General features: G+C 42.8%; 1 protein-coding gene across 4 annotated transcripts in view; it reads left to right on the forward strand.

The window, feature by feature from the left end:
• TPST1 (tyrosylprotein sulfotransferase 1) overlaps positions 1 to 12,442 on the forward strand; it is a 182,630-nt gene that overhangs the window by 154,844 nt on the left and 15,344 nt on the right. For all 4 annotated transcript variants that reach the window (XM_073558932.1, XM_073558929.1, XM_073558930.1 and 1 more), the window contains exon 4: positions 12,030 to 12,080. In XM_073558932.1, coding sequence (XP_073415033.1) covers positions 12,030 to 12,080 — 51 coding nt within the window. The remainder of the gene's footprint in view (positions 1 to 12,029; positions 12,081 to 12,442) is intronic.

A 12,442-nucleotide genomic window follows, 5' to 3' on the forward strand; every position in this document is an offset into this window, starting at 1 on the left:
CTTAAGGATGGCTTGTTTCACCTGCATGGAGAGCTCCTTTGACCGCATGTTTCCTTCACAGCAAAACCTTCCAAATGCAAGCACCACACCTCAAATCAACTCCAGGCCTTTTATCTGCTTAATTGAGAATGACATAACGAGGGGATTGCCCACACCTGTCCATGATATAGCCTTGGAGTCAATTGTCCAATTACTTTTGGTCCCTTTAAAACAGGGTGGCACATGTTAAGGAGCGGAAACTCCTAAACCCTTCATCCAATTTTAATGTGGATACCCTCAAATGAAAGATGAAAGTCTGAACTTCAACTGCATCTGAATTGTTTTGTTTAAAATTTATTGTGGTAATGTCTAGAACCAAAAGTAGAAAAATGTTGTCTCTGTCCAAATATATATGGACCTAACTGTACAAGTTTAGCATCACTCTCCATCCAGGAACTAAAAGAGGTCGTTCTTGAAGAATGGAAAGATAGATGTTGCAGTATGTCACCAACTTGTTCTTTCCATGCCTAGAAGACTTGGTGCTGTTCTTAAAAATCATAGCAGTCACACTAAATAAAAGATGCAGTTTTTTATGTGGGGTATATTTATTTTTGATCAACTAATTTAAGTAAATGCACAAAATAGTATAAAAGGAATTATGAGAAATTACTTGTGTGAGAGAAATCGTCCTTTACTTGGATAATTGTGAAGAATAAGTGTTTCTACTATATATACAACGTATTAATATGGACTACATGAAAAGCTTTCAGCACCACTAGCACTTGTTTTGTTTGGTTTATGTATTTTTAGTTTAATTATCTAATACCTTGAGATATAAAATAAATACAAACACAGCAATTCTCCAGTTTCTACGAATGTTCACTAGAGTCTTCCATGACCATGTAATGCTGCAGGTTAAAAGAACTGAGGTGCCTTCTAAGAAAATCCTTGTTATAGCACAGCTCCATCTGCTGATCATATGATCCTTCCTTGTGTAAAAGATGCTCTGCGGTACATTTTAAAGAAACGTCCTAACCATTTTCTTACTCTAATTTTCTGATTGTATTTATCATTATCTCTGTTATGTCGCAATACTGCATTTAAAAGGCGAATCAAATCGTACATTTGTTGGTGACTTTCTTTGTAATATCTGTGGCCTGTTCCAATGCCAAGGCCGGGATCACAAATGCGAGAAACTTGCACGAGTCTCGCACCTCAATACCCGCCACTGCCGCCGGCACTCGGGACCGGAGTGTGCGGCTGCATAGAAATACGTGCAGCCGCACACTCTGGTCCCGAGTGCCGACGGCAGTTCCGGATATTGAGGTGTGAGTTTCTCGCAAGTGTGATCCCGGCCTAAGGGTATGGCTATATGCTTCTGAATCTTTTGGCTTGTCAAGTGTTTGCAGAGCGCTGGGTATTTTTTTATACATACTGTAGCGGTTAATGATCAATGTGACCATTATTATGGGGATGAAAGCTAAGTAGCGTAGTGCCAGCTCCCCTTGGCTTCTGACCTCATTGCAGTCATAGACTATAGTGTGAGAAGACAAAGCCAAGCCTGGCCTAACAAGAAGCCCATTGTTGCTGTACCTTTCATTCTGATGCTCGTATTTTCATTCTGCTCAGGTCATATTACAGCACCAGGCTTTCACAGAAACCACAATACTAATGGCCTCTCTCTGTTTAAAATGTATGAAGCTCTTCTGAGGAGTCTTCATAAGAAAACATCCTATTACTGAATGAAATCCTGACATAGTACAGAATGTTTAGTTTGCCCTAATATTTTCTCTTTTCATCATGTAAAGTAAACCTTGGGCTCACTTATGTGGCCAGCCGCAGACAGTAATGGATCTGGGTAAACTTTGACCTTTACTTTGGGACCTTCTAACTACTGTATATTATTTTGCTCTGTAACAAAGTAAAATAAAAAAACTTTTACATTTTAAATAGTGAAACTGCTATGAAAAAAAGCCATAGGGATATCAGCGGACAGTAAACTCAGCTTTGTGATTGATGCCAAGACAAATATAAGCATGGGATGGCTCAAAAGAGACTTAGATGTTCATGACTACATAGTTTTACTTCTATATATCACTAGTCAGGCCACACATATACTTACTGATTGCCATTTTCCCCGGCTTATGGTGCTGCTCTAGCCCTCTTCTGTATTGGGCTGTCGGGAAAAGCCGGGTGCAGCGATTAGGCCTGTTTCACACTTCAGTTATTTGACGTCAGTCAAAATCCGCCAGAGAGCGAAAAAATGGATGGCACTGGATCTTTTTCTTGGACGGATCCGCTTTAGCTGTAAGTGCATGAAATTTAAAATAACACGACCTGAGAGAGAGAGAGATGACCATCAGTCAAAATCCGCCGCTAATGCAAGTCTTTGGGGAAAAAAGGATTCGCCAAAAAGGGGGCGGATCCTTTTTTTTTTTTTTTTTTTTTTTTTTTTATAAAAACGGCGGATTTTGACTGACGTCAAAAAACTGAAGTGTGAAACAGGCCTAACGGGATAAAAGTGAGATACCACCGATCCCCAAGTTATTGTGTTTATCGGACAAACCCTTTAATGGTCCATTTCATACTTTTCAACCTCATAACTATGGAACATTCTTTTTTTAATCCAAAATTCCTAAAAAAATTTTTTTTACATGTAGGAAAGAACTCTAATGAAAATATTTAATTGTGCTTGGTTATTATACATGTGGATAAAAATGCATACTCATAAAGCCTTTTTCTGCAAGTTTCCACCATTGTGAGTTAAGAGGACTGCTATTTTTTAAAGACTTTTAAAGACTTTTTCTGGCCACACACTCAGTAATGTCTTGTCTAGACGTATAACCGCTGCTTGCCCTCCTGATGGCCTTTGCCTCCTGATTATGGGTCACAGTGAGATATGTAATGAGTAGAAGGTCAATAGCACAGAGTCCATTTCCATCACTCACCATAAAGTTAATTAAGTGCTGTGAACGTGCAGTAACATTATGTTACTATATAACCTTCTTTACTCTGACCTCTCCAACTTTGCGGCAGGAGCAGATCATTGAGATTCCTTTTACAGGTGGGCATCTGATGACTGCGCTGTCTTAAGGCATGCATTGTTATTATAGAGCGTGGCATATCCAAGGAATAAACTAATGGAATCTTCTTTATTGCATAACAAAAAAGAATAAAAAAAAAATCTTTCAATGGAAAAGGTTCAAATGATAACCATGAAAGACTGGCACATTTCCGGTGTATTAATAATGCCCTTTTCAAAGTTAAACCAGAATTCGACAGTCTTTCATGGCTACCATGTAAATCATTTCTACGAGTAAAGGGGTTACTGTTATGCCGGAAACCCGTCAGCCTTTCGTGGCTATCGTGAACTTATTCCATTGCAGAGATTTTTTTTTATCCTTTTTTGTTATACAATAAAGAAGATTCCATTATTTTATTCCTTGGATGTAACGATCTTTTTCTCTGTTTGTGAAGTGGACAGTCTGCTGGAGCATTGTCAGTTGCGCGCCCTAAGCCAGAAAACACTACATGGGCTATGGATGTGGTGAGACTTAATATCAAATCATAATTATTATTGATTTATGCTAGCTTGTTCTTTGTATGTAGCGTCAGGGTTTCTTATGAACAGTGATTACAACTGAAGAGGAGATCAGCGTAAAACTAAAGGTTAACATAGGTTTGGCCACTTATTCCCCCTCCACACACCCAAAGTCTTTGACTGAAGTAATTTCCTGGTTGAACCTCTCAGTATAGTCCTCTCTAGCAAACTTTGGGTGTGGGACAGATTAGCTTAATAGAAGTATGGCACAGTAGGTAGCCAAGCCTTCTCAGGGCAAACTGAGGTCACTAACAAATTCAGAAAGCAAGCTTAGTCAGTGACCACTGTAGGGTTCTAGCAGGTTCTCAGGATGCAGTGACGAGACACGAGACAGGGTATGACTTGTATAATAAACTTTTATAAACTGAAGCCACTGGGGCTAGGCTGAGCGGGCAAAACGGGGTAACAAACAATCTGTCCTCGCAGGGACTCAATAAGATAAACAATACTTTCTGTGTAACTGGAAGTAACCTGGCTAGTCCGGGTGTCAGAGGCCAGAATATGGCGAAACTAATACTTATTTCTAACGTCCACTTATCCTTCCATGCGTCGCTCGGGATTGCAGATGCAGCCGCTTAGAGGTCGTTGATGCGGCTGCCTTGACACCTCGATCTTCCGGGAAAGTTTGGGCTCGTCGGGCCCTGAAGAAACTGTACCGGTGGGGCGCAACAGGCCCTGAAGAAACGATGCCGGTGGGACACAACAGGTCCTGAAGAATTGGTGCCGGTGGAGCGCAACAGGCCTTGAAGAAACGGTGCCGGTGGGGCGCAACAGGCCCTGAAGAAACGGTGCCGGTGGGGCGCAACAGGCCCTGAAGAAACGGTGCCGGCGGGGCGCAACAGGCTCTGAAGAAATGATGCCGGTGGGGCGCAACAGGCCCTGAAGAAATGATGCCGGTGGGGCGCAACAGGCCCTGAAGAAATGATGCCGGTGGGGCGCAACAGGCCCTGAATAAACGGCGCCGGTGGGGCGCAACAGGCCCTGAAGAAACGGCGCCGGTGGGGCGCAACAGGCCCTGAAGAAACGGCGCCGGTGGGGCGCAACAGGCCCTGAAGAAACGGCGCCGGTGGGGCGCAACAGGCCCTGAAGAAATGATGCCGGTGGGGCGCAACAGGCCCTGAAGAAACGATGCCGGGGAGGGGCGCGGTAGTGACGCAGTATCTAAATCTAACCGCTCACCAATCTCGGCCCAGAGTCCCTCAGCAAACCGGACGGGGGGCCTCTACGGACGCCTGTAGCAGGGCAGCGCCACATGGGGCCGGTGATGATGGGGCCGCAGCTGTGGAAGAAGGCAGGGGGCTAGTGCCCTGGACGCTGTAACGGAATGAACTCGCGTCGCAGCGGTCACTTGAGGTAGCGGCCTTGTCACAACAGGGTGAGAAGCAGCGGGAGTGGCTGTATGCGACCGTATGCGGGGAGCAGCCGCCGGCGCCAATCTCTCAAGTGTCACTTGTCGGTAAGTCTGTAATTTTCCCCTCACAGACCCCTCCCGGTCTCTCCAAAACACACCGTCTGCTCCCTCGACCCTCTCTCTTTCACACGGCTCCCTGTCTGTTGTCCAGCTCTCTGTCAACTCCACTTCAGCGCGCCCCCTGCTCCTTTTAAGCTTGCCCCGCCCCCTGTTTCCCTGACAACTCCAGTCAAGTTTTTCCTTTTACTGTCCTCCCAGTATCGTTCCCTCAGGAACCCTGATGGCGGTCCCTTGGGTACCTGCCCATTCACTGTCTGGGAGTCCTCCTCCCCACAACACTACAGGAACTGGATCTTCAGAAAACCACTGCAAGTGAAGAACAATATCTCGGCGCCTATCATGGGATGGGTTATACAATGCAGAAAGTGAACAGTCAGTTCTTGACATTGATGTGTTGAAAGCTTGAAAAATGGCCAAGTGTAAGGATTACAATGACATTGTGAAGCGTCAAATTGTGATGCCTAGATGACTAGGTCAGAGCAAATCCAAAGTGATGGGGTTTATGGGATATTCCCGACTTGCTATACCTATCAAAGTGGTCCAAGTACACATCTTTAGGGCAGCATCATCAAATGTATGTACCCAGTGACTCGGCAGTCTCTGGAAGCTGATACCAACCGTCTGGGTAAGATAGATGGTGCCAGCTGTGTGGGCTCCGGAATGGTCACAATGGCTGCTGTTTGTTACCACTTAAATATATTTGGAGGTTACTACTATACGGATTACTCAACCAATCCTTAAATTGGATTAGCTTTTTTTCCCTGCCAACTAATCCGTGAATCTCTTAGCTGGTATTCTTCTGTGGGAATTTCTCAGCATTGCTAGCAATAAATTATCCTCATTGCACAATCAGACATTATTCTCTATGGGAAATGCATTTATATCTAGTGAGAGATGACACAGGGATTCAGTGCAATAGGTAACTTGATGGGTGTTCTTAGGATGTGCCGTCAGTATTTCTATGGTGAAGAGCCCACCTTCGTGACTACAGTAGAACAATAGAATGAAGAGTATTCACAATAAAAGGGCCATGGTGATCCAAGGATAGGTGCAGCCTATTCATTCTGTAGATTGGCAGGGTTTTTGAGGATCAGATCATCTCAGATCTAAGAGTAATTGCCTATAGGTCAATAAACTTCTTTCATAAAACCTTTCAGGTGAAAATAGAGAAGCAAATAAAATTATGTATGGGGTGTTGCATGGAAAACTGTAAGTTCTTCAACATTAGTTCAGATTTATGTGCTAGACTGCTGCTCTGGTTAGTTGTTTTTTTTTTTTCCAGTAGAGTGTAATGGTGATCTGATAACTTGTTGTTCTCTTTGTAAAATGTAGTTATTTATGTATACATAGAAATGAAACACTGGTGGATAAGATTGACAGATTTATTAAAACTGTACATGGTAGAGCTAGAGCAGCTTTAGTGCCCTTACATACTCTGGGCGCCATGTGGTGGCGGACTGGGCAGGAGAGCATCGCCACTGGATCATGCGCAGTGCGCTGATGAAGCTAGGGACTGTATGCTCGGCTTCCCTGCACTTGCTCTAGCATGTAAGATTTTACACGCACGTGTAATTGTTCAGGGGTCAATAAGATGTGTGTAGTGTAGGGAATGCTATTTGTGCGTGATTAAAGCCACTGTTGGAAAATTAGTCCTGGAGGAGTAAATGTACCAAAGGACTAGTCCAGGTAAATCTGCATATGGTATAGAAGTTGATTTGGCACAAATGGTTGCATTGGTGTAGTACCTAAAACACATCATGTTAATGCAGAAATACGGGTCTATAACCTAATAGTGGTTTAATAATGTTTGGGGATCTGACCTGTTTGCTTTAAGAGCTGAAAAGAACAGACAGGTCAAAGATGCTAGTGTTGGTGTTTTATCTCGTTATTAGAACATACATCTAAAAGACAGCGACGTAAGATTAAATCTTGTGGTGTGATTACTGGAGCATACATTTCCAGACATGTGAATTTACTTTCCACAGCCATGGAAACTACCGTATATCCTGTATAGGTAGTATTGGAGAAATGTCTACATATTCCCTCCACAAGTTAAGAGGATGAAAGGGGTTTCTTTCTCCCATGCATGAGATCACCCCGAGGAAGATTTCTGTATAGAAGACCAGTATTTTGGATTGACCACCCTGGACCATCACTACATCATTTGCTTTGGCTGAAGTCTGGCACATTCATGCCTCGGTCAGTAGGTGCAGCCCCATTGATACAGGAGCTCCAGACATGGCTCACAAAGACTCCGCAGAAGTATTCTGTGACTGTTCGTGTTTATCAGCACAGTGAGTAGTAGTTGTACAATAACTGGATTGGGGAACCTTATATTGGGTGTCTTGGATATTAATTTACCTTAAAGATGTCTTGGGTTTAGTTGATGAGAAGCCAGGGCACCATACTCTATTCTCAAATGCCAACATCTGCAGCCAGGTGGGGGCAACATTTTTTGTTATTCCTGGAAACCTACAGCTTGTTACTATTTGAACCTGTGAGCCCTATTCTCTGAAGACCCGTTCTATACAAGGATCTGTATAGCCATGGGTAATCACCTGCATTTGATACCTGATGAGCCTTTCTCCTATGAGCGCGGCCTACTTTTGATAAGCTATACATCACATGGTTGGCCGCTAGCTCTCTATGTAACTTTCACAAGTGTTTGATATACAGCTCTGGCAAAAATTAAGAGACCACTTTCAAATGTTCAGTTTGTCTGATTTTTCTCTTTAAAGGTATATTTTTGAGGAAAATGTAAATTGTTCTTTTAGTCTATAAACTTCTGACAACATGTGTCTGAATTTCCAAGCAATAAAATTAGTATTTTTATTTTGACAAAGAAAAATGGTCAAAAAAACTCCTAGTGCTTTCAGACCTCAAATAATACAAAGTTCATAATAATTTAGAAACAACAATGCTAATGTTTTAACTCAGGAAGAGTTCAGAAATCAATATTTTGTGGAATAACCATGATTTTTAATCACAGCTTTCATGCGTCTTGGCATGCTTTCCACCAGTCTTTCACACTGCCTCTGTGGCAAAAATGTAAGCAGTCCTTCTTTGTTTTATGGCTTGTGACTATCCATTTTCCTCTTGATTACATTCCAGAGTTTTTCAATGGGGTTCAGGTCTGGAGAATGGGCTGCCCATGACAGGGATTTGATGTGGTGGTCTCTTAATTTTTGCCAGAGCTGTATTTGTTGGCGAGATATGGGATGAGAGGTTATGTATTTTTTTCAAAGTAAATAATACAGCTATTATTTTTAATTATTGGGTCTAATAGTGTTTTAGGTTAGTTTATTGTAATTTGTTATTTTCCATATGTTTGCAAAGGCATTGCTACTGTAGTGTTTTGCTGGCCCAGTCACAAACAGAGCATGCGCGATATAAGTGAGGTTGTAGCAGCCCAAAGATGTCTCTGCAACGGAGGGGGGTGGTATTCTGTATAAGTGCATTAAAGGGATGTATATATTGCTTCATTATGGTTTTCAATAAAGGTTCTGTCACCTGGTTTTTGCTACCACATATGAGAGCAGCATGATATAGTGGCAGATACCTTGATTCCAGTGATGTATCACTTACTGAGCTTTTTGGTGCAGTTTTGATAAAATCACTGTTTTGTCTGCAGCAGGTCTATCAGTTCTTTGAATGCGCTGAGCTCTGTGTAACCCCGCCCACACCGCTGATTAGCTGATTTCTGCCTATGCACAGTGTAAACAGAAATCTGCCAATCAGTGATGGGGTTATACAGACCTCATGAATATGGAGGCTTGTATGGCAGCAGGTTTTCTATTCTAGTGATAATCTCCTACAGATAAAACAGATAATTTATCAAAGCTATAGGAAGCAGCCCAGTAAGCAAAACATTGCTGGAATCAGGGTCTTTGTCTCTACATAATACTGCTGTCAGATTAGGTTCTCCGATCCAAATCGATGAGTCTGCAGTCACTCTGTGTGACTGTAGACTTATGTTCCCCCCCCAGCGCACGCACTCTGAGCTCCAGGGATTCGCTAGTTTGAGCCTTGACCGGAGGGTATGTATGAGTTATACATACTACCGAGCAGAAGCCGTCTAGTGGGCTTGGCCTCACTCCATACACTTGTGTTGAGTTAGACTGCATCCCGTCTAGTTCCACGGCCGTTCAGTGGGCTTGGCCGACTAGAGTGTATGGAAGTGAGGCAGCACCCACTGGCTGGGTGTATGTATAGCTCATACACACCCTCCAGTCCCGGGTCAGAAACCGGCGAATCCCCACAGTGCATAGACTGGGGGGATTCATGTCTGCAGTCACACAGAGTGACTGCAGAGTTATCGGTTGGGATTGGAGAACCCCATGAAAGCCATGCTCTCACCTGTGACTTGCAATACAGCACAAGGACTAGGAAAAGTGTTATTTACTGATAGTCTTTAATTGGCAAATATGGTGCAGATTTTATAATGTGCTTCATATAAACAGGCTGTATTTAGGAATAAACCTACATAGAGCATTGCAGTAAAGGCCAGGAGCATTTCCCAAACGTTCGCTACCTGTCAGTCGTTACACCCAATGTACTTGCCTATCTCATAGCTGAAATGTCACATCTTACAATGACAGCGTGTGCCGTTTAATTCCTTCTACAGTGTACGCTAGGTCTGACCTAACAGACTTCTAGACTTAAAGGGAACCTCTCACCCCTTTTTTGAGATATCATATAATGATATCATTGAATTGTGTGTCACATAAGAATTCTCTTAGTACTTTTGCTTCCCCCTGACCCCGCACCTTTCGTGCATAAATACCTTTTTTATATCGGTTCAGATGTATGTTAGCTGCCACGGTCTGGTCCGATGGGCGGGGCTTATTCAACTGCTCCCCCCCCTCCCTGTCTTGCTCTGCACAAGAAGAAATGTGGGGAATTAAATATGCAAATTGCCTCTCCAGAGAGGAAGAGGACTATATCTACCATTCAACAAGCCTTGCCATATGACTTAGGAAAAAAAGTCAAACCAAAATCTCCATTTGCAGACACAATGTTTCTGGGAGTTGTCTCTCATACTGCAAAATCAGTTCTCATACTTTGCACTGATGAGGGGCAACACCCCCAAAACACTATGTCTGCAAACTGAGATTCTGGTTTGACTTTTATCCTAAGTCATATGGCAAGTCTCATTGAAGGGTCGATATTCACTATTATGATTGTTACATCCAATAGGTGGCATTTAGATTTCTAGTCTTCTTCCTCTCCGAATAGGCAATTTTTATCTTTATTTTCCCAGAGGCGCATTGTATGGCTTATAAGCCTCCTCACACTGGCATGTCACTCTCTACAAGGAGAAACGTAACCCCTAAAGGTACTGTCACACTTAGCGATGAACCAGCGATCCCGACCAGAGATATGACGCGGTCAGGATCGCTGGTACATCGCTAAGTGGTCGCTAGTGAGCTGCCACACAGGCAGATCTCACCAGCGACATAGCAGGGGTCGCTACTTACCTGTCACACCAGGCGATCCTGCGTCCTCCCGCCTGCGTCCACGCGTCGCTCGTCGTCACAGCAGGAAGCAGACAATGAGAAGCGGTCCAGGCCGTTCTCGCGCGATCAGCGATAACCAGCGGGGGAGCCAGTCGGAGGTAAGTATCACACTTAGCGATATCGCTAGCAATATCGCTGCTACGTCACAAAACCAGTGACGTTATAGCGATATTGCTAGTGATATCGCTTAGTGTGACAGGCCCTTTAAATACATAGAACAGCAATGGTAAATGTAATTTTTTTTTTTCTCATGTCTTTGTCTGAAGAAGAGATTGACATCCTCTATAATAAGGTTTTCGACCAGGAGTACAGCACACACTGAGCTGCCGTTCCATTAATAAATGCATTCAGTCGTGACTAAACCTTCCTGATATTCTGTATATTTGCTTTTTTTCCTGGGTTACAGGCTGTTTAAATCTAGCTACCTTTTTCAAGGTTCATTTGCAGTGGTAAATGTTTGCTTAAAAGTGCAAATAATGAGGTGACTGAGCAAACTCTAGAGGGTAGTGCCAACCTGTGACTGGGCAATGTCATATTTGCTGATCTGAAGCTCATATTTCAATTGTCAGAAGGAATTAGTCAGCTGATAACTTTTGAAGGAGGTTGATCAGTACATTTTCTGTTCCTTCTACGGATATTCCTATCCTGTACCATCAGCGCGACCACTGTAACTATCTCACAACGTCCGTGACGGAATACAGCGGGAGCAGCGTTCTCTATGTTGTGTGTTAGGGCAACTACTCTGGTTCTGTGCTGGACGTATAAGAAGTGCACAGCCCATGCCTCCGAATTGCATTGGGATTACCATGTGCACTGAAGCCAGTGGCTTCGGACTGTATTTCACTATTATTTTTGTTACTTTTTGTATCACCCTCGCGGGCAGGGTCCTCTCTCCCTCTGTTCTTGTGTGTGCCTTGTATTGCTCATGTTTATTGTACTTGTCTATGTATGCCCCTTTTTCAAATGTAAAGCGCCAAGGAATAAATGGTTCTATAAAAATGAACAATAATAATTTAAAATGTGATCTGATCGCTTCAATTATCTTGTTTCACAATTCAAGCAAAGCAGATGTGACTTTCTGAATACTCATGCCCTCTGTGTGTTAAGACCCTGCAAATCGGGTTTTTTTATGAGCTTTTTCCCCATAAACTTTATTGGGGGGGCCTTTAAAATGCACGTAAAATCACAATAGCATTTTTAAGTGTGTAATTGTGGCATTTCTGCATAAACAAAAGGATAAAAAAAAAATTCAATGCACCAAAAACCACCTACAAAAAAGGAGCTGCATCCCAAAAATGCAAAAAATAGTGCCCATATTGTCTGTTTTAGTCAGATGCTCACAGGAAACATGCGGAAGACAGTGATTTTTGCAGTGAGAGAACTTGGCCTGAAACTTGAATGAAGTGTATGTAATGTGTATTTAATTGTTATACATATAGTCATATTTTGTTTTGTCTTTAAGGTTTACAAAGGTGAATTCCAACTTCCGGACTTCCTTAAAGAGATGCCCCAGGTACCATTTACCTTTACACCTTCTGGCTGCATGGTCCGTTATATAAAGTTTTGTGTTGGCAGGTACCTGATCGTGAACATCAGTGGCTGATATGTAAGCAAAGGATGTGAATATGATGGAGTGCGGGAAAGACCGGGTTGTGATCCATCTTCTCCTGATCCTATGAACTGGTAGACTTTATTAACGAAAATATGGAATAACATTAGTCATGAATTCTATAAATTATTTCACTTTTTATCTTATTTTAGCACAAACGTGAACGGTGTTTTCGATCTAGCGGCCACAATTTCTGACTGTTCTCCTTGAAGCAGCTGTAATCATATTTTACACTGAGTTTCCTATACATCGAATTTACTCTTACA

The sequence above is a fragment of the Dendrobates tinctorius genome, unplaced genomic scaffold, assembly GCF_039654945.1.
Source record: "Dendrobates tinctorius isolate UK_male_01 unplaced genomic scaffold, ASM3965494v1 ptg000263l, whole genome shotgun sequence".
In the NCBI taxonomy this organism is placed as follows: domain Eukaryota; kingdom Metazoa; phylum Chordata; class Amphibia; order Anura; family Dendrobatidae; genus Dendrobates; species Dendrobates tinctorius.